The following is a 27,534-nucleotide window of genomic DNA, read 5'->3' as shown; positions in this document are numbered from 1 at the left end:
CAGCAGTCATTCAGGAGCTGGTTATTCAGTTTGCATATAGTTGTGCAGTTTTGAGTGAGTTTCTTAATCCTGAGTTCTAATTTGATTGCACTGTGGTCTGAGAGACTATTGGTTATGATTTCCATTCTTTTGCATTTGCTGAGGAACGTTTTACTTTTAAAAGTAAATGTGGTCAATTTTAGAATAAGTACAATGTGGTGCTGAGAAAAATGTATATTCTGTTGATTTGTGGTGGAGAGTCCTGTAAATGTGTATTAGGTCTGCTTGGGCCAGAGCTGAGCTCAAGTCCTGAATATCCTTGTTAATTTTCTGTCTCATTGATCTGTCTAATATTGACAGTGGGGTGTTAAATTCTCCCACTATTATTGTGTGGGAGTTAAGTCTCTTTGTAGACCTCTAAGAACTTGCTTTATGAATCTGGGTGCTCCTGTATTGAGTGCATATATATTTAGGATCGTTAGCTCTTTTTGTTGCATTGATCTCTTTACCATTATATAATGCTCTTCTTTGTCTTTTTGGTCTTTGTCGGTTTAAAGTCTGTTTTATCAGAGACCAGAATTGCACCACCCACTTTTTTTTTTTTTTTTGCTTTCCATTTGCTTAATAAATATTCTTCCATCTCTTTATTTTGTACCTATGTGTGTCTTTGCATGTGAGATGGGTCTCCTGAATACAGCACACTGATGGGTCTTAACTCTTTATCCAATTTGCCAGGCTGTGTCTTTTAATTGGGGCATTTAGCCCATTTACATTTAAGGTTAATGTTGTTATATGTGAGTTTGATCCTGCCATGATGCTAGCTGGTTATTTTGCCTGTCAGTTGATGGAGTTTATTCATAAGGTCGATGGTCTTTACAATGCATGTTTTTGCTTTGCCTGGTACTGGCCTGGTGGTGGTAAAAATCTCTTAGCATTTGCTTGTCTGTAAAGGATTTTATTTCTCCTTTGCTTATGAAGCTTAGTTTGGCTGGATATGAAATTCTAGGTTGAAGATTCTTTTCTTTAAGAATATTGAATATTGGCCCCCACTCTCTTCTGGCTTGTAGGGTTTCTGCAGAGAGATCTGCTGTTAGTCTGATGGGCTTTCCTTTGTGGGTAACCTGACCTCTCTTCTGGCTACCCTTAACATTTTTTTCTTCATTTCAACCTTGATGAATCTGATGATTATGTGTCTTGGGGTTGCTCTTCTCTAATAGTATCTTTGTGGTGTTCTCTGTATTTCCTAAATTTGAACGTTAACCTGTCATGCTAGGCTAGAGAAGTTCTCCTGGGTAACATCCTGAAGAGTGTTTTCCAACTTGGTTCTGTTATCCCCGTCACTTTCACGTACACCAATCAAATGTAGATTTGGTCTTTTGACATAGTCCCATATTTCTTGGAGACTTAGTTCATTTATTTTCACTCTTTTTTCTCTAATCTTGTTGTCTCACTTTATTTCATTGAGTTGATCTTCAATCTCTGATATTCTTTCTTCTGCTTTATCGATTCGACTACTGATACTTGTGTACACTTCATGAAATTCTCGTGCTGTGTTTTTCAGCTCTGTCAGGTCATTTATATTCATCTCCAAACTGGATATTCTAGTTAACAATTCCTGTAACCTTTTATCAAGGTTCTTAGCTTCCTTGCATTGGGTTAGAATATGCTCCTTTAGCTGGGAGGAGTTTGTTATTACCCACCTTCTGAAGCTTACTTCTGCCAATTCGTCAAACTCATTCTCCATCCAGTTTTGTTCCCTTGCTGGAAAGGAGTTGTGATCCTTTGGAGGAGAAGAGGCATTTTGGGTTTTGGAATTTTCAGCCTTTTGGAATTTTCAGTGCTGTTTTTTTCTCATCTTCATGGATTTATCTACCTTTGGTCTTTGATGTTGGTGACCTTCTGATGGGGTTTTTGAGTGGACATCCTTTTTGTTGATGTTGATGCTATTCCTTTCTGTTTATTTGTTTTTCTTCTAACAGTCAGGCCCCTCTACTGCAGGTCTGCAGGATTTTGCTGGAGGTCAACTCCAGACTCTGTTTGCCTGGGTATCACCAGTGGAGGCTGCAGAATGGCAAAGATTGCTGCCTGTTTCTAACTCTGAAAGCTTCGTCCCAGAGGGGCACCTGCCAGATGCCAGCTGGAGCTCTCCTGTATGAGGTGTCTGTCAACCCCTGCTGGAAGGTGTCTCTTAGTCAGGAGGCACAAGGGTCAGGGACCCACTTGAGGAGGCAGTCTGTTCCTTAACAGAGCTCAAACACTGTGCTGGGAGAGTTACTGCTCTCTTCAGAGCTGGCAGGCAGGAACGTTTAAGTCTGCTGAAGCTGTACCCACAGCTGCCCCTTCCTCCAGATGCTCTGTCCCAGGGAGATGGGAGTTTTATCTATAAGCCCCTTACTGGGGCTGCTGCCTTTCTTTCAGAGATGCTCTGCCCAGAGAGGAGGAATCTAGAGAGGCAGTCTGGCTATAGCAGCTTTGTGAGCTGTGGTGTTCAAACTTCTTGGTGGCTTCATTTACACTGTGAGGTGAAAACCACCTACCTCACCTCAGTAATGGTGGATGCCCCTCCCCCCCACCAAGCTCAAGGGTCCCAGGCTGACCTCAGACTGCTGTGTTGGCAGTGAGACTTTCAAGCCAGTGAATCTTAGCTTGCTGGGCTCTATGGGGGTGTGATCCACTGAGCCAGGCCACTTGGCTCCCTGGCTTCAAACCCCTTTCCAGGGGAGTGAATGGTTCTCTCTCACTGGTGTTCCAGGTGCTACTGGGGTATGAAAAAATATTCCCACAGCTCGCTCAGTGTCTGCCCAAATGGCTACCCAGTTTTGTGCTTGAAACCCAGGGCCCTGGTGGTATAGGCACCCGAGGGAATCCCCTGGTCTTCGGGTTGCGAAGACCATAGGAAAAGCATAGTATCTGGGCTGAAATTAATTGTTCCTCAAGACATAGTCCCTCAAGCCTTTCCTTGGCTAGGGGAGGGAGTTCCCTGACCCCTTGGGCTTCCCAGGTGAGGTGACACCCCACCCTGCTTCAGCTTGCCCTCCATGGGCTGCACTCACTATCTAACAAGTCTGAATGAGATGAGCTAGGTACCTCAATTGGAAATGTAGAAATCACCTGCCTTCTGTGTTAATCTCGTTGGGAACTGCAGACTGGAGCTGCTCCTCTTTGGCCATCTTGCCAGCCATCCAATAAGCTTTTAAGGCTATAAATTTCCCTGTAAGTACTGCTTTAGCTACATCCAAAAAGTTTTATTCAGCTCAAATATTTTATTTTTTTTGTGATTCTTATTTGACCTATGGTTTACTTAGAAGTATGTTGCTTAATTTCCAAGTATTTGTAGATTTTTTTCAGATAAATTTATTATTGACTTCTGATTTAAATTCATGTAGTCAGAGAGCATTCTGTGTATGATTTCAGTCTTTAAAATGTAATGAGACTTGTTTTATGGCTCAGCATGTGGTACGTCTTGGCAAATGTTTTATGTGTACCTGGAAAAATGCACATTCTGCTGTTATTGGGTAATGTTCTATAAATATAAATTATGTCAAGTTGGTTAATGGTGTTTAATTTACTTACTGATACATTTGTTATATCAGTTGTTGCAAGAGGAAGTCTCTAAGCATAATTGTGGATTTATCTATTTCTCTTTTCAGTTTTATCAGTTTTTCTTCATATGTACTGAAGCTCTGTTACTGGGCTTCATATTTAGAATTCTTCTTAGAATTGTTTTGCCTTATAGATGAATTGATTATTTTATCAAAATGAAATATCCCTCATTATCCCTAGAATCTATCTGGTTCTAAAATCTACGTTATCTGACATTAATATAGCCACTCCAGCTTTCTCATAATTAGTGTTCGCATGGCATATTTTATTCAATCCTTTTACTTTTAACTAATTTGTATCTCTATATTTAAAACAGATTTTTTTGTAGACCAAATTTATGCTTGGTTTAATTGTAGTATCTGGCCATTTACATTTAATATAATTAGTAATTACATAAATTTAATGGAAATATTTATATGGTAGATTATAAGTCTATCACATTAGTATTTGTTTTCTATTTTTCATCTGCTTTTCATTTCCTTTTCTTTTGTTCTCTGCATTTTTGTATTAATTGAGCAAATTTTATTATTCCATTTCATATTATTTATATGTCTTTGTTTCTTTAATGGTTGCTCTTAGGATTACAGTATCTACTTTCTAACATATCATAGCTGGCTTTGAAATAATAGTATAATCCTGAGTGTATAATGAAAGAATCTTACATTATATAGATGGTTGCTGACTTACAATGGCACAACTTATGATATTTCAACTTTATGATGGTGTGAAAGTTAGATGTATTAAGTATTAACTGTACTTTGAGTACTCATACAACCATTCTGTTTTTCGTTTTCAGTATTCAATAAACTACATAAAATATTCAACACTTTATTATAAAACAGGCTTTGTGTAGATGATTTTGTCCAACTGTAGGCTAGTGTAGTAGAAATGGGGTCTCACTATGTTGCCCAGGCTGATCTTAAACTCCTTGTCTTAAGTGATCCTCTTCACTTAGCCTCCCAAAGTGTTGGCATTACAGGCATGAGCCACAGCACCTGGCTTAATATTTTCTTTTTATAAATGGTTTTAAGAAATTATATTATATTGCATCTTAGCATGGCTTGCTTTTGGTTTATCCTGCTTGAGGCTTGCTGAATTTTTTAGATCTATAACTAAGGCTCTATTCATTTTTTTCCAGCTTTAAAAAGTTTTTCCATGATTCAAATTGTATAGCTACAATTAGCATGTCTTTGAGTTCACTGATCTTTTCTTCTAGAGTGTCTAGTCTGCTTTTAGTTCCATCCAGTGACCATTTCATTTCAGAACTTGTATTTTTTATTTCTAGAAGTTCTATTTGATTCTTTTTTATATTTTCCATTTCTCTTCTTACAATGCTTATATTTTTTTTATTCAATGCTTGGAAAATAATTATAGCAGCTGTTTTGATGTTCTTGTCTGCTAATTTCAGTATTTCTATCATTTCTGTTTATTGATTTTTCTTTTGATTGTTAGTCACATTTTTCTGCTTCTTGGGATATCTAGTGATTTTGATTATATGCTAGACATTGTGAATGTCTAAGTGTTTAAGTTTTGTTGTCTTTCTTTAATGAGTGTTGGATTTTATTTTGGTACACAAGTTAATTTAGATTCCACTGGATCCTTTCAAGGTTTGTTTTTGAGCTTTTAAAGGTAGGTCCGCAGTATTTTCTCTAGGGATTCTTTAATCTTATTATTAAGGTATGACTCAACTGGATTCTCTACTGAATGCCCTAAGTGATCAACAAAGACACTCCTTTTTGGCTGAGAGAACTTGGATAGCTCCTAGTTCAGTGTGAGCTCTGTAAACTGTTCACTTATAGCTTTTCAATCACTCTCTTTCTGGTCTAAGGAATTTCACCCTACTCATACATATTTTAGTACCTATTAAACTCTCAAGTGCCCCTCTATGTTTCTTTCATATGTATTTCCTTCTTTCTGAAATACTGTCCCATAATTTAGTACTTAAAATGTACTTAATTTAGTACTTAAAATGACTTACAAATATGCAAAGCATGTATTTCTCTCTCACAAAAATTCCAGATACAGAAGCCTGTCTGAACCATGATTATGGTCTTTTTACATCAACGAAACCACCATGCTCTGCCTTGCACTCCTTTCCTGCAATGAGACATTGAATTTACCTCCAAGGTGAAAGCTGGGGTACTTGTATTATATATTCCATCTATTTCCCTTCTTCTATGAATTACAGCCCTGAGCCACCTATTTTTCAATGTCTGATAATAGTTGTTTCACACATTTTATCTGATTTTCTAGTTGTTAATGGAAGGAGGTAAATTTGGTCCCTGCTTATTCACCAGAAGCCCATGTTGCAAATTTTTATTCATGATCCTGTCCAAAAGGTTGCCATCTGAAAATGCTGTTCTATTTGAAGATGTCCTCTGGAACTTTTTTTTTTCCTCTATTCTTTTATAGCTTAAAACTATGGATATTTCAGATAAATTTGGGAGAACTATACTGAATTGTTTCTGGTTTGGTTTTTGTTGCAGAATTGTCTGTTCTCCCATAGTGATCCCTATGTGTTATGCTTCTTTTCCCATACACCCACTTTGAATAAGGCTAATGTGACTTTTTGATACAGTATTTAGCCTATGAGATGGCTCTGAGACCTTTCTAGGGGAATTTCTAAGCCCTTTAAAGCTGGAGTTCTAAGAACAGCCACTCAAAGCTTGCTTCCACCATTTCTTAAAAGTGAGAATTACTTGTAGCTGTGGCATCTCTATCATCATTGCTTTCTACTCGCTTGAACATACAGTGGGAAATGGAGGCTATTAAAAATGTAATCAATGTGAAAATTCATGCCATCTGAATTGTACAAGTGTGGAAGGGATTTGAGCTCCTTACAGAATTTTCTGCAATTTAGTACTTAAAATGACTTACAAGTATATATACTTCTCTCTTACAAAAGTGTTAGGAGGAGGAAAATCTTAAATACTAGCTTGATTTCTTAGTTTAATAACAAAAAACAATTCTCATACCCTGTATCTCCTAATATGTCACTTTCACTTTAAAAGTCTAAAGAGTTAAGGTTTATTTCTTTTCTTTTAAAGTTGATGTTTATGTTGGTGATTTAAAAAAGATCAGATCCCCTGTTATGAAGTATCTTAACCTTGTCTTTTAGATCTCAGTGAGAAATGCAGTACATGTAGCATTAGCGATATTTCTTTTTTAGAGGCCTATGTAGGATATTTATAACCTATAAAAGTTTGATGACTTCATGCTCAGGAGAAAGCAAGTAATTACCTAGCCAAGCTAGGTGGGTGTTCAGGTTAATGGTAAACAGAAAGGAGATGTTGAAAGATTTCACATCTGAAGGGTAAAAACACAAGAGAAGCATACAGAGATAAAACATGTAAAGTATAAGACAGTTATGTAGTAAGCTGCCCCCGAAGTCATAACCATTATCATTATTATTCTGCCTGTATTCTGAAAATAACTTTATCTGTTTTGCGTACTTAAACTGGATTGAATTTACACTATCACCCCCTGCCCTGTCCTCCAGGCCTCTGCTTCCTAGAACTTTATGGTTCTTAAAACATAATGGACTTTTGTCTTCTTAGGTTTGAACTCTACACATAAAAAGCAAAAGAAAATCAAGTACTGTACTGGAAATTTATATTACTCTGCTGGTGTGTATTTAAACATTAAAATTTACTTCTGCAAATAAGCCTCTCCTTCCCCTGCTCCTACACCCACGTCTCAGAAAAGGTAAAGGGGACTATTGAAAACCTGTCCTTAGAAATCCTTGGTTTTGTGAGGCTTGCAGACATCCTAAAATCCACAACCTTATATTGTGTTTCAGAAAACCAAACATCACAGGTTAGGAGCTTTTAAACAAATTTTTGTTTTGTTCTTGTTCTTTATCATTGTTTTTGTTTTGCAGTGTCTTACTACGTGTATGGAAGTCGTTTTCAAGGTGTGATCCCTGAGTAAGTGGCATTAAGATCACCTGGGAATTAGTTAGAAGTGCAAATTCTCAGGCCTCGCAATCTGTGTTTAGGCAGTTCTGGTATATGCTGAAGTTTGATAGCCACTAGTGTGGAGAACCCTGGAAAGCTCTCCCACATCTGACTGAATCTATTTCTGTCTATGATATTATAAGCCTCAAATATAAGATATGAAGAAGTAATCAGTCATGCCCCCAGTGACTGTTGCCTTGGAGATGTTTAATGGTGTGACACAGGAAGTGCCATGCTGCAGAGCAAATGTCAACCCCAAGAAGGAGGAGACTTTCTGCTTCAACCTCCCAGAGCACCTCCTTTCCCAGCCCTAGCAGCCACAGTGTAAGAGGATTAAGACAGCAGAACTGCAGAAGGTACGAGAGCAAGCAGGGCCTTCAGGCAGAGCTGCAGCCTTGAGGCACCTTGAGCTAGTTAAGAAGTAAGATCCTGGGGCTCAAAAGCAGATCTTGAAGCAAAAGTATCAAAAGGCTGACTTTAGCAATCCAGACATGGAGAAAAAACTAACATGACTGTGTAGGCCTGACTGTGGGGAAGCCCAAGGAAGTCTTGGCAGAAACTGTTTACTCAGCCACCCTGGAAAAGGGCAGTGGTGCGCTTGTCAGTGAAGAGGACCTGAAAGCTGACATATCTCTCTGTCCTCCTCATAAAGCCTCATTATTGGTTCAGCTGAACATTACTACCATTTCTAGTTCTAAGTACTAGAGATCCAGCAGCAAACACAAAAGAGGTTCCTGGCCTCATGTCTTTCACATTCCTTTTTAAAATTTTTTTTATTTTATTATACTTTAAGTTCTGGGTTACATGTGCAGATTGTGCAGGCTTGTTACATAGGTATACACATGACATGGTGGCAGTTTGCTGCATCCATCACCCCGTCTATTCTCCATGTCTGGATTGCTAAAGTCAGCCTTTTGATACTTTTGCTTCAAGATCTGCTTTTGAGCCCCAGGATCTTACTTCTTAACTAGCTCAAGGTGCCTCAAGGCTGCAGCTCTGCCTGAAGGCCCTGCTTGCTCTCGTACCTTCTGCAGTTCTGCTGTCTTAATCCTCTTACACTGTGGCTGCTAGGGCTGGGAAAGGAGGTGCTCTGGGAGGTTGAAGCAGAAAGTCTCCTCCTTCTTGGGGTTGACATTTGCTCTGCAGCATGTTAGGTATTTCTCCTAATGCTATCCCTCCCCAATCCCCTCACCCCCAACTATTCCTCCCCTAGCCCCTCACGCCCCAGGCCCCAGTGTGTGATGTTCCCCTCTCTATGTCCATGTGTTCTCATTGTTCAATACCCACTTATGAGTGAGAACATGCAGTGTTGGTTTTCTGTTCTTGTGTCAGTTTGCTGAGAATGATGGTTTCCAGTTTTATCCATATTCCTGCAAAGGATATGAACTCATTCTTTTTTATGGCTACATAATATTCCATTGTGTATATGTGCCACATTTTCTTTATCCAGTCTATCATTGATGAACATTTGGGTTGGTTCCAAGTCTTTGCTATTGTGAACAGTGCCACAATTAACATGTGTGCATGTGTCTTTATAATAGAAGGATTTGTAAAATTTGGGTATATACCTAGTAATGGGATTTCTGGGTCAAATGGTATTTCTATTTCCAGATCCTTGAGGAATTGCCACACTGTCTTCCACAATGTTTGAATTAATTTACACTCTCACTAACAGTGTAAAACCATTCCTATTTCTCCACATCCTCTTCAGCATCTGTTGTCCCTGATTATATCACCACCAATCCCACAGAAATATAAACTACCATCAGAGATTACTATGAACACCTCTATGTAGATAAACCAGTAAATCTAGAAGAAATGAATAAATTCCTGGACACTTACACCCTCCCAAGACTAAACCAGGAAGAAGTTGAATTCCTGAATAGACAATAACAAGGTCTGAAGTTGAAGCAGCAATTAATAGCCTACCAACCAAAAAAAGTCCAGGACCAGATGGGTTCACAGCCAAATTCTACCACAGGTATAAAGAGGAGCTGGTACCATTCCTTCTGAAACTATTCCAAACAATGCAAAAAGAGGGAATCCTCCCTAACTCATTTTATGAGACCAACGTCATCCTGATACCAAAACCGGCAGAGATGCAACTAAAAAAGAAAATTTCAGGCCAATATCCATGATGAATATTGATACAAAAGTCTTCAATAAAATGCTGGCAAACTGAATCCAACAGCACATCAAAAAGCTTATCCATCACAATCAAGTTGGCTTCATCCCTGGGAAGCAAGGCTGGTTCAACATACACAAATCTATAAGCATAATCCATCACATAAACAGAACCAAAGACAAAAACCACCTGATTATCTCAATAGATGCAGAGAAGGCCTTCAACAAAATTCAACAGCCGTTTACGCTAAAAACTCTCAATAAACTAGGCATCAATGGATCGTATCTCAAAATAATAAGAAGTATTTATGACAAACCCAGAGCCAGTATCATACTGAATGGGCAAAAACTGGAAGCATGCCCTTTGAAAACTGGCACAAGACAAGGATGCCCTCTCTCACCACTCCTATTCAACATAGTATTGGAAGTTCTGGCTAGGGCCATCAGGCAAGAGAAAGAAATAAAGGGTATTTGAATAGGAAGAGAGACGTCAAATTGTCCCTGTTTGCAGATGACATGATTGTATATTTAGAAAACCCCATTGTCTCAGCCCAAAATCTCCTTGAGCTGATAAGCAACTTCAGCAAAGTCTCAGGATACAAAATCAATGTGCAAAAATCACAAGCATTCCTCTACACCAATAATAGACAAACAGAGAGCCAAATCATGGGTGAACTCCCATTCACAATTGCTACAAACAGAATGAAATACCTAGGAATACAACTGACATGGGATGTGAAAGACCTCTTCAAGGAGAACTGCAAACCACTGCTGAAGGAAATAAGAGCGGACACAAACAGATGGAAGAACATTCCATGCTCATGGTTAGGAAGAATCAATATTGTGAAACTGGCCATACTGCCCAAAAGAATTTATACATTCAGTGCTATCCCCTCAAGCTACCAATGAGTTTCTTCACAGAATTGGGAAAAACCACCTTAAACTTCATATGGAACCAAAAAAGAGCCTGCATAGCCAAGACAACCCTAAGCAAAACAACCAACCAACCAAACAAACAAAAAACAAAGCTGGAGGCATCGCACTACCTGACTTCAAACTATATTACAAGGCTACTGTAATCAAAACAGCATGGTACTGGTACCAAAACAGAGATATAGACCAATGGAACAGAACAGAGGCCTCAGAAACAATACCACACAACTACAACCATCTGATCTTTGACAAACCTGACAAAAACAAACAATGGGGAAAGGATTCCCTATTTAATAAATGGTGCTGGGAAAATTGGCTAGCCGTATGCAGAAAGCTGAAATTGGATCCCTTCCTTACACCTTATGCAAAAATTAACTCTAGATGGATTAAAGATTTAAACATGAGGCCTAACACCATAAAGACGCTAGAAGAAAACCTAGGTAATACCATTCAGGAGATAGGCATGGGCAAAGACTTCATGACGAAAACACCAGAAGCAATGGCAACAAAAGGCAAAATAGACAAATGGGATCTAATTAAACTTAAGAGCTTCTGCACAGCAAAAGAAACTATCAATAGAATGAACCAGCAACCAACAGAATGGGAAAAAATTTTTGCAATCTATCCATCTGACAAAGGGCCAATATACAGAGTCACATTCTAATCATGTTCTGGGGAGAGTTCAATGTCAGCACTAGCTTTTGGTGAGTCTGGTTTCCAGACTCAAGATTCTGGGTCCCAGAAAGTGCAAATCCAGGTAAAGAATTCCCTTGATACACAAAGTTTATTACTCCTGGGAGTACTCCCTAATCTCATTTGCACTTTGTCCTCAACATTCAACCTGGAAATTTTGCAATCAGTTTTGATATCACCAGCTCCCTGGCTCCTTATCTAATCAGGCACCAGATCCTAAGAATTTGTTTTCAGTAAAGTCCATGGAATTCCCCCTCCATGCTTTTATTCTGTTTCTACAAATTCCATCTACTCAGTGTCTCTGTATTTGTTTGCTAGGGCTGCCATAATAAAATACCACAGACTGGGTGGCTTAAACAACAGAAACTTATTTTCTCATAATTCTGTAGCCTAGAAGTCTCAGGTCAAGGTGCCAGCAGGGTAGGTGTCTGGCGAGGCCTCCCTCCTCAGCTTGCAAGCGATGGTGTTCTTTTCCCTGTGTGCATGCAGGAGAGAGCGGGCAATCTCTGCTGTCTCTTCTTATAGGGACACTACTCTTATTGGATTAGGGCCCCACCCTTATGACCTCATAACCTTAATTACCTCCTTAAAGGTCCTGTCTCGAAATATAGTCACACTGGGGGTTGGGCTTCAAAATGCAAATTTTGGGAGGCCACAGTTCAGCCATAACAATCCCTATTATCCCTTTCCTGGGTTATCATAGGTCTTTACTGATCTTCATTCATTACTACCTCCACCAGTCCTTTTTGAATATGCAACTGAATTCATTTCAGTAAAATAATACTTTACTATTATTAGTTTACAAATTTACTAATTTACTTTAGTAAATTTGTATAATTAGTTTTTTTGTTTGTTTGTTTTGTTTTTTGTTTTTTTTTTTTTTTTGGTACCCTGACTTAGAATACCTAAAAACCTCAAAGTGCTATTTATAAGAGTGGTGACTCTTGGCCGGGCGCGGTGGCTCAAGCCTGTAATCCCAGCACTTTGGGAGGCCGAGGCGGGTGGATCACAAGGTCAAGAGATCGAGACCATCCTGGTCAACATGGTGAAACCCCGTCTCTACTAAAACTACAAAAAATTAGCTGGTCATGGTGGCGCATGCCTGTAGTCCCAGCTACTCAGGAGGCTGAGGCAGGAGAATTGCCTGAACCCAGGAGGCGGAGGTTGCAGTGAGCCGAGATCGCGCCATTGCACTCCAGCCTGGGTAACAAGAGCGAAACTCCGTCTCAAAAAAAAAAAAAAAAAAAGAGTGGTGACTCTTGAACACCATGAGTTTGAACTGTGTGGGTCCACTTTCACGTGGATTTTCTTCTGCCTCTGCAGTCCCTGAAACAGCAAGATCAGTCCCCTCTTCCTCTTCCTCTTCAGCTAACTCAATATGAAGATGAAAAGAGTGAAGACCTTTATGATGATCCACTGCCACTTAATGAATAGTAAATATATTTTCTCTTTCTAATGTTTTTCTTAATAAAATTTTCTTTTTTGTAGCTTACTTTATTGTAAGACTATAGTATGTGCTACATATAAAATGCAAAATATGTGTTAATTGACTGTTGATGTTATCTGTAAGGCTTCTGGTCAACAGTAGGTTATTAGTAAATTTTTTTGTTTTTGTTTTTTTTTGAGACAGAATCTCACTCTCTTGCCCAGGCTGGAGTTCAGCGGCAAGATCTAGGCTCACTGTAACCTCCGCCTCCCAGGTTCAAGCGATTTTTCTGCCTTAGCCTCCCAAGTAGCTGGGACTACAGGGGTGTGCCACCACGCAGGGCTAACTTTTATATTTTTAGTAGGGTCAGGATTTCACCATGTTGCCCAGCTGGTCTCAAGGTCCTGGCCTCAAGTGATCCCCCCACCTCAGCCTCCCAAAGTCCTGGGATTACAGGCATGATCCAGTGTGCCTGGTCTGTAGTTAAGTTTTTGAGGAGTCAAAAAGTAACCCGGATATTCAACCGTGTGAGAGTTGGTGCCCTCAACCCTGTGTTGTTCAAGGGTCAACTGTATTTTAAAGTTACAGTCTTACTGAAAACATCAGTAATTTCTAATGACTGGAATTTAGCCAAACTGCTTAGTCTGGCATTTAGCTCCCTGGTTATAGCCTCCCTTGTCAGCCAAAATAACGTTATTCTCTTCTTCTGTACCACAAACCTTTTTGAGTCATCTGCTTCATTGTTCTTCAAGCATTTAGCAAGTGTTCCCACCTCCAGGCCTTAAGCACATTATTCTCTCTGGAATGTCCTCTTTTCCACTTATTCAAATATTGCCCTTTCTTCCAAAAGCCATATACTCTGTCTCCTCAGTGACATCTCCCAGATAATTTCCACCCGTAGTGATCTTTCTCTCTGGGCTTGGATTAGGTTTTCAAAGCAAATGTTAATACAATTCTCTGCGTATATCTCTGTGTTCCTGACTGAATTGTCTGAGGGCAAATACTAAGTATTTTATTTCTTTGTATCCTTCACAGCACCTGGCACAGTGGTGGTGCTAAACCATGTTCTCAAGGCATCGATGGGTGAATGGACGGACAGATGAGAAAAGAATGTTATTCCCTTTGATAAAGTTTTCTGGGAATCTTAGCTTAAATGTCATGTCCTCTGAGAAAACTTTCAGTATGCTACCCCAGTCTCACTGTATCACATCAACATATTTTAAATCCCTGTATAACCTTCATCAATACCAGAGAATTTTATTGTTTGTTTGTCCTTCCAACTCCTCATTATATTCTAAACTCTGTAGAAATAGGGACTGTTTCTGTCTTGTTTCTCAGTGCTTAGTTAGCATCTGATACATGTAGCCACTCAGTAAGCATTTACTGAAAGCATGAATGGATGAATTCAGCATCACTTTCACATAATGAAATCTTTTGGAATTGATGATATGCACACCTAGCAAGGTGTGCATGCAGGCAGGAGAGGGCCTGCTTAGAAACCTGAACTTTAAAAAATTGCTCATGAGATATTTGAGAAATCTCATGCTAATTTAGAAACAGATAGCCTTGTGCCTTGCTTTATAGATTGTGAATGTAAAAAAAAAAATTGATATGAATTAATAATTTGTGCCCTGATTTAGTTTTTTTTTTTTTTTTTTTTGTACCCTGACTTAGAATACCTAAAAACCTCAAAGTACTATTTATAAGAGTACTCATGGGGACTGGGCACAGTGGCTCATGCCTGTAGTCCCAGCACTTTGAGAGGCCAAGGCAGGCGGATCACCTGAGATCAGGAGTTCGAGACCAGCCTGGCTAACATGGTGAAACCCATCTCTACTAAAAATATAAAAAAATTAGCTGGGTGTGGTGGCTTGCACCTGTAGTCCCAGCTATTTGGGAGGCTGAGGCAGAAGAATCACTTGAACCTAGGAGGCAGAGGTTGCAGTAAGCCAAGATTGCACCACTGTACTCCAGCCTGGGTGACAGAATGAGACTCTGTGTCAAAAAAAAAAAAATAGTATTCATGTTAATCATTTGGTAAACAACAATATTTTTTATAAGACAATGCATTTGTTTTCTAAATATAAATTTTTGCATAGTATGTTTCCTTAAGGACAGTAGAACCTACAGTGACTTCCATTACATAGAGAAGTAGTTTCAGGGTCTTCCACCTTCTGTTTCCTCCCTTTCCATTGTTATCATCTCTGCCTTAGGAGACACTGTCTAGTTACACTTTCTGCTCATTGCTTCGGCGCCACCAAAGTTAGTTCTGCCTCTGTGCATTTGTTCATGCTGTTCCCTGTGATTGAAAAGTTCTAGTTGAGGCCCAACTGACAGCCCCCTTCTTCCCTTCCCAAGGGCTGTAACTACTATAAAAGAATTGACAGTACCACTCATCTTTGTTCTGGCACCTTGACACTCACGGATTGTACTCCATTATTTCTCATGTGTCAGTACCATCTCCCTGATTGCTCTGTAAGTTCCTTTGGAGTAGGACTGCACCGTGTGTTTCATTTGTATATCCTTTTATGTCTGATGCTTTTGTGAAATGTATCTGTAAGATGTTTGGAAATGAATGTTCCATCTCTCCTAGCCTGACTATTGGGGTCCAAAATTCTGGAGGCTAGTAGCATTCTGGAGTCCGTCTGCGGGGCTAATCCAGCCCCTCCCTGTGGGGTGCTTAACAGGAAGGACAGATCACTTTTGTACTACGCAGATTCAGGGCCCAGGCCTCCAAGTTTGATGATGTTGACCTAAGGAAGTCCGATGTTGGCTGACTCTCCTACACATTCTCTGTTTGCATTTTCTGCAACTGGCAAGAGAATACTGTCCTATGAGCCAAATCCTCTCCTTGGTTTCACTTGGCCTATGGAAAAAGGTCCAAGAAGTGATGCACCTATAGTTAAAAAAACAACTTATTTTTACTCTCTTGAAAGAGCTGTCTGTGTAAACTCACTTGGTAGGAATATTTCACCATGAAACTGGCTCTCCATCGCTTTCCTTGTCTCCCACTTTCTTTCTTCCTCTCTGTGTGTCTGGTTCTGTGAGGTTTCCTTTGTAAATGAGTATGCATCAGTTTCTCTTTCTCCACCAATCTCTGATTATCTCCCTTTCAAATTTATTTTCCATCTTTTACCTTCCGTCCTAAGGAAAATAATCAGTCAAAATCCATAAAATAGAGTTACCTAAATTCTTTTTGTGGAGAGAATTGGGAAAATTACACTCACTCATTTACATGGTTTTTTATGCACTGAAACTTGTTTTCAGAAAAATAAATTTGTTGTTTGTCTGCACCACTTTATACTCATGAACCTTGACGTATGTTCACACATCTTCTACATTTGCAATCAATCTATGCACATACTCTATTTTTTAACCTGACATTGTTTTGTCTATGTACATATAAATGGTAATGTTTATGTGTGATTTGTTGAGCCATTCCCTAAGTGTTTGATGGTTGAATTATCTCCACTTTCATTATTGTAGACAATATTGCTATCAACAACTTCGTACAAATTATTATGCTTTATTCTTTTGGCTTTTTCTGATGTACATTACTAAAGGACTGCCATGATCTGATCAAAGGCATTCACTGACTTTAAAATAAAAACACAGGGAATAAAACTCTAAACTATTAAAAACAAACAAAATAACTCCTTCCATTTTGGGTTATAATAATTAAGAGAAAGGCAAAAGACACAGAAATGGGAGAAAATAATTCATTCATACATTCAACAAATATTTGAGTACCTACCATGTACTAGACACTGTTCCAAAAGCAGGGGCCCATCAGTGAATAAGAAGCCCCCAAACCCCTGCCTTTGTACAGCCAATATTCTAGTGGGAGAAGGCAGACAATAAACATAATAGTAAGTGAGCTAATTATATAATAAGTTAGAAGGCGATCTGTGCTATGAAACAAGAAAAATAGCAGGCTAAGGGGAATCAGGAGTGGTAGAGGAACAATAGAAGGATGTGGGTTGCAATTTTAAACGCGGGTTGGGAATAGCATGACTGAGTAGGAGAGTTTGAGCAGAGACTTAAAGGAAGTGAGGAAGTTAGCCTTGCAAGTCCTGACGAAGCTGCATAACAGGCAGAGGGAACAGCTACCGGTTAACAATGCTGGATATCCTGGAGAGACAACTAGGAGGCTGGTGTGGCTGGAGCAGTGAGGGAGGGCTCAGCAAGGTCCAAGGTCGGCAAGACCCACATTGGGTAGGGTCTCCAAGGCACTTACAAGGACTTAAACTTCAAGGAGGCTGTGGAGAGTTTATACTGGATTCACTTTCTTTGAAAGGACAGATGCTGGACCTGTCCTTAACCTCTGAACCAAGTCTCTGGGATGGAACTAGGGAACTGGTGTATTTCTGGCAAATTCCTCAGGGTAGTTCTGTTGTACATGTAGGTTCAGGACTACTCTTTCTGTTCAAAAGCTCCACAGTTCGAGATATAAAATAATTTAATAAAAGGAAGCAAAAATTTCATAGCATTCTTGAGTGTTGGTGATTTAGAGACTCTGGGGATTGATTATCTAGGAAACTGAAGCCCAGAGGTTAAGTGACTTGCTCCAGGTTACACAGTCACAAGAAGCAGCACTTGGTTTCAGATTCACCCGTCTAACCCTGAGTTCAATGTACCCTCCGCTGTACTGGGCTGCCTAATGAGCAGTATCATTTCACTTATCAGGTGGTTAGACTTCCAATAGCTCCACCGTTAAGAACATAATTTGAATTCAGAAGCTCTATAAGGTTAGTTGGTTGATTAAATATTTGGTTATCTAAAAATCAATCAGAAGCTGCTATTGTTTTAACCTTTATAGCTAAGAACCATTCAAAATGTATTAATCACATTTTCTGCTTCTCTAGGGGAATCCTGAAGAGTCATGCCATCTTAGAATTGGAAGGGACCTTAATTGTTCATGATCTTGCAGTGCCTTTGGGCCATAATTTTAAAGTTAGCTCTTATTTAATACTATTATAAAATGCACAAACCATTCAGGTGATCCTAGACATATTGGAGGTTGTGTTTTACAATATATTTCTGATTTAGTTTACTTTCTTTTGATTTGCTTCTTGGACATTTTCTGTTGCCAAATTTTTCTCAAGTTAATTAAATTTTTAAAATAAGTGTTGGTCTTTCTGGCCTTATTCTGTAACTTGGGCCTAAATTTTATCAGGAGTGTCTGAGCTTGTAGTCTTTGCTGTCACCTGGGATGCATTGAAGTGGTGGTCAACGGCAATTGGTTCAGAAATTGCGTCTACAAGCAAGAACTCGGGCCTCAGAACTAAGCTGTGGAATGATTCCAGTGAAACCATTTCTCCTCCACTTGCACACTTCTGCAAGTTTCAGCAGCCAGATCTGTTCCAGCAATGGGGGCAGGTTGCACATTCCCACTGAGAACACTTGGTGGAGATGATAGGGACACATTATTTTTTTCTTTCACTAAGCCAGAATTGGCAGTTGAAGATGTGTTTGTGCTACTGGCTGCTTTGGGAATGGGAAGAAAAATGTATATCTAGTGCATTTCCCCTTCTATCTTCTGGTCCAACAAAGAAGTTGCACTCAATGAAAGACACCGGTCCTAATATGAAATGTTCAGTTAACCCACTAAAGCAGCCTAGTCCTATTCACTAGCTACCTTGAGGTCACCTTCTCTTTCAAGGCTTAATAATTCTTATTTTTAACGTAGAATGGTCAACCTAAATTTGTTTCTGGGTGACTTGTAGCTTCATGATTCAGCTCCTAATGTTCTCTGCCAGAAGATTGGTTGTAATTTCTATTTTATCATGGTCTTCTTGCCTTTCAAAGCCTCAGTGAGTGACTGGTGCCTTTCTCTGGGTAATTTCATTGAATTCCTAGAGAAAACTCTGAAAAAGTAGACATGTGCCATGAGAACTTGCATGGCTCTAAGTGTCAATATGTGAAGGCTGTCATGAGTAGCTCCATGAAAGGTAATGACTGAAATGCGGATATATGAGAGAATCACAGATAAGCTTTAGGAATGATTAAACCCTGACTTCACCATTACATCAGGGACTAATATAGAGAACAGTGGTTTTGTAATTTAACTCTGATGTTGTTTTCCCAGGTCTTAAATTGTCCTTTCGAAGTAGAGCAGATGGTAACTATGAGGCTTAGTTTTAAATGAATGACTGTCTCCATAGCTCAGTCTCAACCATTTAATGTGGTGTTCTTATAGGCCTGGATAGGGCAAGCAAGCATAGACCTCAGGCAGCCTGGAAGGGAACTGTGGTGGACGCTATGATGCCAGGAAAGGACTTACTCCTCCAGCTACCGGGAGTGCTGCCAGCAGAAAGCCCTTGGCTCAGCTGACATCTCCTAGGGGCAGTGCCTCAGCTGAAGAGAACATCTTGCCCAAGGTCGCTGAGGTGGTCTGCATGTAAAGACTGGTCCATGCTGGGATATAAAGGCCCATCAGAACAACTCAGAACCTAGTCCCAACTCAGAACAACTCTGAAGCCTCATCCCAGCTTCAGAATCCTCCCTGCAGGGAAGCCTGAGGCTTGGTCAATTTCACCCTCTGCTCAAACTTGCCTCCCTCCTTTCCCCTCCCTTTATTTCCTTCCACAAATGTTGAATACAAGAACACTTCCTAAAAAGCCTTCCTCTAGCGGCTGAATACCATCTCAGAATCTGCTTCTAGGGCGACCCAATCTGTGCAGAAATTTTATGAGCAATTTGCCTGTCCATTAAAAAATACAGCATAGACTTTTTCCAGGTTAGCTGGAGATGGAAATTTTTGTATCGAAAACAGAGAGCTAAACTGAGAAGAAAAGCAAAAGTAGAAGAATAAGGTTAGACTCTATCTCTGTATACCTGAATTTGGGGTTGAGAGTGATACCTTGCTTCTCTGTGAAGGTTGGAAACTTTCTCTTGAAGTCTTCATCCAGTCACATCCAAGACTGGTACAGGAAGATAAAGGAAAATTAAAAAAACAAACAACAACAACAAAAAAAAACCCTTAACATTGGATACTTCTTTGTGCCTTGCATTCAGCCTCTGTTTTTGCCCTTGTTTGTATAAGCAACTCTAGATAAAAACCTTTCTTAGGCCATCTAATTATCTCGCTGTGCCATTGTGGCAATCGGGCAGGAATTACTGTGGGAACCAGTGACTGAATGGGCAGTGGTGTCTCGCAGCTGTAACTCAGAGTTCGCAAGGGAAGGATGGACAGCAGCCATCCTTCTGAAGGCATTCTTCTGTTCCTCCAGCGCAGCCTTGTCTGTGGGTGCCTCACCAAGGGGAGTGAGGGAAGGCCTGGTTGACTGCCCAGCCCAGAGTGTGAAGAAGAGCAGTTGACATGGGCGGCTGGATAGGGTAGAAACCAGCATGAACATTTAGTGACACCCAAGGAAGAGGCGAACACTGGGGGAGAAAGCCAAGAACCATCAGACAGCTTCTTTCTGTTCTTTCCTTGGATCTTAGGGGAACGTGTGTGTTCAAGGGTTCCTTCCTCCGCAGGGCCTCCCATCCCTTGGCACGAACTTCCAAACCATGAGTAGACATGGAATGGGCTTCTTCTGAAGACTGGGTCACCATCCAACTCAGCCTTCGGAGTAGGCGGTGGGGCTGGGGGAAGAGGACGGAACCATGAGGTCTCTCCATCACTCCCCAGCTGTGTTGAGAGGGGAGCAAGCGCGGTGGGTGGGCCTGGGCTGTAGGGTCCCTGCCATTTCGGGAGGGGCCTCCTGGTGTTTAGCTCAGGGATGTGTGAAAATGTGTTGGTGAAAAGCGAGTGGCTTACAAGGCCCTTCAGGGGAAGAGGGGCTGGGGCGCGGGGGGCGGCGTCGGGATGAGTGCAGAAGAGACGAGGCCTCTGGACAGCGGAGGAGGAGGGGACGGCGCCGAGGCGCGGTGCCAGCTGCCGTGCACAGGGGCCCCGCGGCGGAGCCGAGCCGCGGGCACGCTCTGCCCAGTCGGGAGAGCTCGGGGAGCCGCGGGAGGGGCGGAGGGGCACAGCGGGGCCCAGGCGGCTGCGGCCGCGGAGCCGGGGCACCTGAGGAGGAAGGAGGGTGGGAGCGAGGGAGGGAGAGGACGGGCGCTGACCGAAAGTGGGGAAAGAAGGTGCAGGCGGGCGGGCGAGAGGGCACGCGCCCTGGCCCAGGGCCGCGGGTGCGGGAGCCCGGCGAGGTCAAGCTGGGCGGCGGCGGGGGCTGTGCCGAGGGAGGAGGGGAAGGCGGAGGCGCGGGGAGCGTGTTTGGGGCGCCGCGGCGAGGAGGGTGGCGGCTGCCGGTGCGCGCGGGGCGCTGTGTGTGCGCGCTCTCCCGCTCGGGGAGGAAGATGGCCCAAAAGGGAAAGTTGGGGTGACGCGCGCGGTCCCTGGAGGCTCGGCAGGGGGCATCGCGGCCAGCCCGACGGAGCGGCGGACTCACAGGCCGGGGGGCGCGCAGTCCGGGCGCTGCCGCGGCCGCCCACTCACTGCAGGTGGCAGCGGGTGCGCTGGGTCCCGGCTGCCGCGGGCGCAGGCGGGCGCGCGGGGGAGCCCGGCCGAGGGATGGGCTGCGCCCCCAGCATCCATGTCTCGCAGAGCGGCGTGATCTACTGCCGGGACTCGGACGAGTCCAACTCGCCCCACCAGACCACCAGCGTGTCGCAGGGCCCCGCGGCACCCCTGCCTGGCCTCTTCGTCCAGACCGACGCCGCCGACGCCATCCCCCCGAGCCGCGCGTCGGGACCCCCCAGCGCCGCCCGCGTCCGCAGGGCCCGCGCCGAGCTGGGCAGCGGCAGCAGCGCGGGTTCCGCAGCCCCCGCCGCGACCACCAGCAGGGGCCGGAGGCGCCACTGCTGCAGCAGCGCCGAGGCCGAGACTCAGACCAGCTACACCAGCGTGAAGGTAAATGCCCGGTGCTGGTACACGCGTTGGGGGCCGCCCGCCCCGTCGGCGGGGCTCGCACGGGTAGGGGGCTCCGGGCGGAGTTGAGTGACCGTGACGCGGTTGGTTTGGAGCGGTTGTCACCAAGGAGGAGTTTACTTTTCATTTGTGGAGATGATGGGGGCCCAGGAAATGTGGTCAGAAAAAGGCCCCTGGAAGGGTCCTGGGAGTGTCCTTACCTGGTCCTGGGGGGCCGGGCGGGGGAGGGAGCGCAGAGGGAAGCAGGTGGGTTCGCCTGTTCTTCCCTTAGGGCAGGAAGACGGTGGCTTGGTTTATGCAGGAAGAGGGGTGGGGACCATTGAGAGCTTTCGGTGTCCAGTCCTGTTGAATGAAATGTGAGCACTAAGCTGAATTTGCATGCCTTGTAGGTGACTGATGCAGTTGCAGCATAAGGATAGATAGTGCCCCATATTGTGATTTTTACCTGGGATTACCAGCCAGGCTGGAGTCTCAGCACAGGGACCCAGCGTAGCGATTTGTGAATGAATGAGTGTTCGTGTTTTGAGAAGAGATGTAGGAATCGAGCAGAGTGGAACCTGTTGTTTGTCATTGTAGCGTTTCTCTGGGTTGGCTACATCCTAGACAGAATTGAGAGAACCGGGGCATGAGTTCAGAGTGTCAGCAGAGCCACCGTGAGGGGACATGGTTTCCAGTGCAGTGCAGCTGTCTGAGGATGATTCTGCACATACATCTGATCTTTCCGGAGAGTGGGATTTTTGAGGAAGTAGAAAAAATTGTTTAGTTGGTTAAAGTAATCATTAAATATTTATTTCTTAATAACAGAAGAAAAATGATTATTTAAATAGTGCCCTCCTGTATGTTCTCTAAGTACTATTACAGTTAAGAGGCTTTTCATTGTGTAAATCTGGGCACTGGGTCTTTTTTCCTTATGGCAAACAAAATGACAGTGGCATATCCCATTGTACACAGAGAAAAAAAATACATCTCTATGACTCGTAATGTCAGGTAGAATCACAGCCTTTACCTGGTCAATAGATTACCAAGAACCATTCCATGGATTATTTGTCAAAGACACATTTGTATTTTTTAATAGTTAAAAACTTGGTCTTCATTGGATGAAGTCAGCCCACAGTGGAGGAGTGAGGAGAAGGATAACATGTTTTGGCCTCAATCTGGAGGTCCAAAAGTTTTTTAATGAACCTAGTGTTTTTTTTAAACAGCATCTAATTTTGTAACATGAAGCTTAACTGATGCTTGCTTGTGGTTGCAGTATTTCTCTGGCAATAATCATAATCACCATTATAATAAAAATACCATTTATTGAGCACCTACTATGTGCCAAGAATAAGCTTTGTCTCCTAACTGTTGAATGTTAACAGTGTGATCTCAGCATAGCATATCCGAAGACTAGAGACTAGGATTCATGACAATATGAACCTACCAGTTGCCCATTTGTTACAGGGGCATGTGCTGAACGCTACACTTTGCTTTTGTCAAGCTCCCTGTCCCCATCCCTGTTCACACACAGTTAGCTTTAGGAGCAATATTCAGGAATGAAAATGTTAAATTTAGTGAAAATATTAAGTTGGGATATTATCCGTAAAGAGCATCCTTTTGCCTGAATGTTGAAGACCTGAAGCAGTAGTTCAGAACGGTGACAGCTCATGAACTCATCATGAACTTTGTGATACTTTTTTTGGTTGCTCAAGAGAAATTGTGAATTTTTGTTTTCCAGAATAACAAGAATCTCAATTTAGTACTTGGCAACTCTAGCTACTCCATGTTTGTTCAGTAAAAGAAAGACTAATGAATTAACCCATTCTCTACATTTTTTAATACTTTCCTCAAGAGGCTACTTAGAGACCAAATGAAGTAAAAACTGGAGGGACAATGATTCCCAATTATTAGCAGCTTGTATAAACTTGTATCAGTCTCATTGCTACTTGACTTAAGTGTTAAAAGGCTTGACCTGGGTAGGAATTGAACTCATTTTGCTTTATCAACAAGATTCCCAAATAAGGGCTTAATTCACTCTAACTTATTACTGGGAATGTTGGAAATGAAACTGCTGCTTCAGTGACCTAACACTACTTTGCATTGTGTGGATCTCAGAAACTATATATTTGAAGTGAAATTGGAGACCAGAGTCACTTATGCAAATCGACCAGAATTATTATCACAGAATTGTCCTCATCTATTTAATAGTATCCTTTTAGGCCTTGTGACTAGGTGTTGTATTGTCTTTTCTCAGTCTTAAAGTTCACGTGTTCTGTGCCCTTTTGTTGCTGAGATAATTTTATAGAAATTTTACTTTCATTTTTTGTAGACTAAGCATTCTTTTTTTTTGCCTTAAGAGTTTGAGATAGCTGCTAGGCGTGTAGTGGTGCCCCACCCCTTTCCAAAGCATGCAGGTGGAAAAGTAAAATCTTTACCATTTGATCCTGTTTACAGTGATGGTAGGTTGTAATAGTTTGCACCCTCCCCGCCCCCCATCATTTTACATCAATTATAAAGTGTATCCTCATTATCTACTTGGCCTCTGGTATTCCCCAGAGTGCAAAAATGTGTGTTTGATCTCTCTCTGTCTTTTCTAGCAATAATTCATCTCATTAAGCTTTTAGAATGATGAAGCATTATGATGTCAAACATGATGTCAACAGGAACCTTCCTGAATACCTAATTTGCAAAAAAAGGGAGTATAAGCATTAATAATTCATGTGCAGTGCAATGATATCACGGGTTTCCATTTCTGGTAAGAAGTTAGATTTGTCTCCCAATTGCTGTAAAAATGCAACTTCCTAGCAATTTCTCTCCCTTTTGCTTGCCTTTTTAAAAATAGTACTCCAACAGGAGAATCCTGCAGGATGCTCACTCTTGATATTGTGCCAGTTTTGTAATTTTTGTTCAGAAATCCTCAGAGGAGATGGTTGAACCTCTTTCTGAGAAGAACCAGGGATTCTTACAAGTTTTCTCATAACAGCTGTTCCTGCTTGTGAACATCTGGGACTAGGCAGCCAGTTGTAGAAAAGAATCTTTATTGACAATACTGTCAGCTTGCTATGACCCCTGTGTAGGTTAACTCTTTTGTGGATCTGACAGTGGACATTGTTAGTTTCCAGGTGGCAGCTTCACCAGCTCCCCACTTTCCCTCCGTTCAAACAGAATGTGCTCATTTATTCATTCAGTATTTGTGGCCAGATTCTGTTGTATGTGCTAAGGATTCAGGGGATATCCATGAAATTTGGTACGCAAAGTCTAATGAGAAGGATAAATCTCTTGTAAAATGGTGTGCCTAAACCAGTTATTAGTGACTTATATATTTTCTGTTCCACGGCATTCCAGAATTTGTAAGGATAATCCTGAGTTGACTATATATAAAAGGAAAATAAATAGATATTTTCACTGACCTTATGGTAGATAATAATAATAAGATTTTATCTGGGGGAGGAGTAGAGCTATTTTGGAAAGAGTCATTTTTGTTTTCTAAGTCAGTGTTTTGAAGTCAGACTTTAGTGTACACCAGAATTGCCTAGAGAGCTTGTTAAAATATAGATTGCTGGACTCCACTCCCAGAGATTCTGATTTAGTAGGTCTTGGGTGGGGCCTCAGAATTTGAATTTCTTTTTTTTTTTAACTTTAGTTTCACTACTTAATAAAAAATTATTTGCTTATTCAATCAAAAATGGTTTATAATAAAAGCAATGATAACACCAATTGTTAGTGAGGCTATGAGGGAATTGGGCCCTCCATATATTGTTTTTTTTTCCCCATTTATTTATTTTATTACATTTTAGGTTTTGGGGTACATGTGAAGAACATGCAAGATTGTTGCATAGGTACACACATGGCAGTGTGATTTGCTGCCTTCCTCCCCGTCACCTACATCTGGCATCTCTCCCCTTGCTATCTCTCGCCAGCTCCCCACCCAGAATTTGATTTTCTAACAAGCTTCCAGAAGATGCTAGCGTTGCTGATCTTGGGACCATACTTTGAGAACCATTGCTTTTTAATGAATTAAATTGTCTGTCTGTTGACCAGGTGAATGAGGTAAGGCCACCTCCAACAGAGTGCATAGTACTACACTGTCTGTATTTGGGGTACTAGTCATAGTACTGCCTTCATCATAGTTTACGTTTGTATGGGAAATCTGCTATCCCTGTACACGAAGTCAAACTCTGAGCCTCTGAGATTGGCTGAAAAGTCTGTAAATGAGGAGAGTGCTGGATCATGTAGCCAAGTCTGCTTTTTTGAGGTTAAGCTTTCCCCAGGATCCTTTTGGGTTTGTATAGGTCGTAATGTCTTGCTTTGCCACCACAAGAGAAGCCTAAAGCAGGGCTAGATTTTACATGATACAGGCACATATTCTCTTCTCAGCTCTTGGAATTCTTGCTAGCCCTTTTACTATCATTTTTCATTTTAAAATGGAGTATAAAATTTAGTAAGATCAAGTGAGTCCTATAAGCTGATTTCATAAAATCCAAGTTTGCCTTCTGCCATTGTATATGTGGTTACAATTTAGTCCCTCCTTTTCCCAACACATTAATTAGAATGAATCAGTGCATTTTCCTAATTTTCATGACTTTCTTCAGTAGGTCTATGGTTAAGGACTATCAGGTAATTCTTCCTTTTGAAGGTAAATAAGTCCTCAAGCCAGGATATAACATAGTGTAAGCTGCCAGCTGTTCAGAGATGATACAGTTTCTACTGAAGTTCTGTTCTGGTGACCACCAGGCATGGCCTGGGCACCAGCAGGACAGGACATGCTGGTGAGGGCAGGGCAGATTCTGTGGCACTAGACTGGTCATGCATTAAGGCCAGTAATCAAAATAGGAAGGAGAGAGTGAGTCCTGTGGAACCAGTTGGGAAGACAGCATCCAGAGTATGGAAAACCAGCAAAGTTGGAGGGGTCAGGTGGGAACACAGGGGCCAGACAGGCAAGAGAAATCTAGAATTTAGGGGTTCCACAAAGGTGACAGCTGTTGAACCAGGTTGAGACTTCTGATTGAAGAATAGAAGCTCTTTACTTTCTATTCTATTCAGCAGGCTGTGGTGACCAATCAGAGGGCTGCAGGTAACTTTGTAAACCCAGCACCAAATGAGGCAAGACCAACCAACAAGCCATTCCTTGCACCCTGATCAGGCAGAGTCTGGGCAGGAAACAGAGTGCACATCCAAAAGGGTTAACTGAGAATAATCAAATGAAGGGACTACTGCAAATGTTTTGGCAGGATGAAGGGAAGACAACAAATGATGCTGAAGTACCCCTAGGCTAGAAGAAAAGGGAGCTGTTACCACCCTAGAAGAATCACAGGGAGAGGGTGTGTATTAGTCCCTTTTCATTCTGCTGGTAAAGATATACCAGAGACTGGGTAATTTACAAAGAAGGAGAGATTTAATGGACTCACAGTTCCACATGGCTAGGAAGGCCTCACAATCATGGTGGAAGGCAAAAGGCATGTCTTACATGGTGGCAGGCAAGAGAGAATGAGAACAAAGCAAAAGAGGTTTCCCTTTGTAAAACCATCAGATCTTGTGAGACTTATTCACTACCATGAGAACAGTACAGGGGAACTGGCCGATGCCTCAATTACCTCCCACTGGGTCCCTTCCACAACACATGGAAATTATGCAAGCTACAATTCAAGATGAGATTTGGGTAGGGACACAACCAAACCATATCAGGGTGGTTATGGGAAGCTTAGAAACCAAATCTGTATGTCAGGGAAGCCCTGAGAATCTGTAGCCTTCAGGAGGAGTGGGCAGGGAGGGAGCCAAGGCAGTAAATCCCTTCATACCATTGTCCTCCCTTTCATCAAGCTCCTGCTGGTTTCCACATCTGGAAATCAGAGGAAGAAGGAATCTGTTGATTGGGATTTTCCAGGGTACTGAGCAGGGTGGAGAGTGGGTCTGGAGGGACAAATGAAAAATATCCTGAGCATATCTTAAAGGCTCTTCATAACCGGTAG

At 41.9% G+C, this 27,534-nt stretch overlaps 1 protein-coding gene across 8 annotated transcripts in view; it reads left to right on the top strand.

The window, feature by feature from the left end:
- PDE8B (phosphodiesterase 8B) overlaps positions 1 to 27,534 on the top strand; it is a 321,825-nt gene that overhangs the window by 89,951 nt on the left and 204,340 nt on the right. For 5 of the 8 annotated variants that reach the window (XM_032277695.1, XM_032277721.1, XM_032277698.1 and 2 more), the window contains exon 1: positions 20,656 to 21,568. The exons of the other annotated variants lie outside the window; for them this stretch is intronic. In XM_032277695.1, the coding sequence (XP_032133586.1) occupies positions 21,230 to 21,568 (339 nt within the window). In that variant the 5' untranslated portion in view covers positions 20,656 to 21,229. Of the gene's footprint in view, positions 1 to 20,655; positions 21,569 to 27,534 lie in introns of those variants that run through there. 8 annotated transcript variants of the gene reach the window in all.

This window comes from Sapajus apella, unplaced genomic scaffold (genome assembly GCF_009761245.1).
Source record: "Sapajus apella isolate SASKATOON/1434 unplaced genomic scaffold, GSC_monkey_1.0 scaffold1, whole genome shotgun sequence".
NCBI classification, from domain to species: domain Eukaryota; kingdom Metazoa; phylum Chordata; class Mammalia; order Primates; family Cebidae; genus Sapajus; species Sapajus apella.
This window is presented reverse-complemented; position numbering and strand designations above follow the sequence as displayed.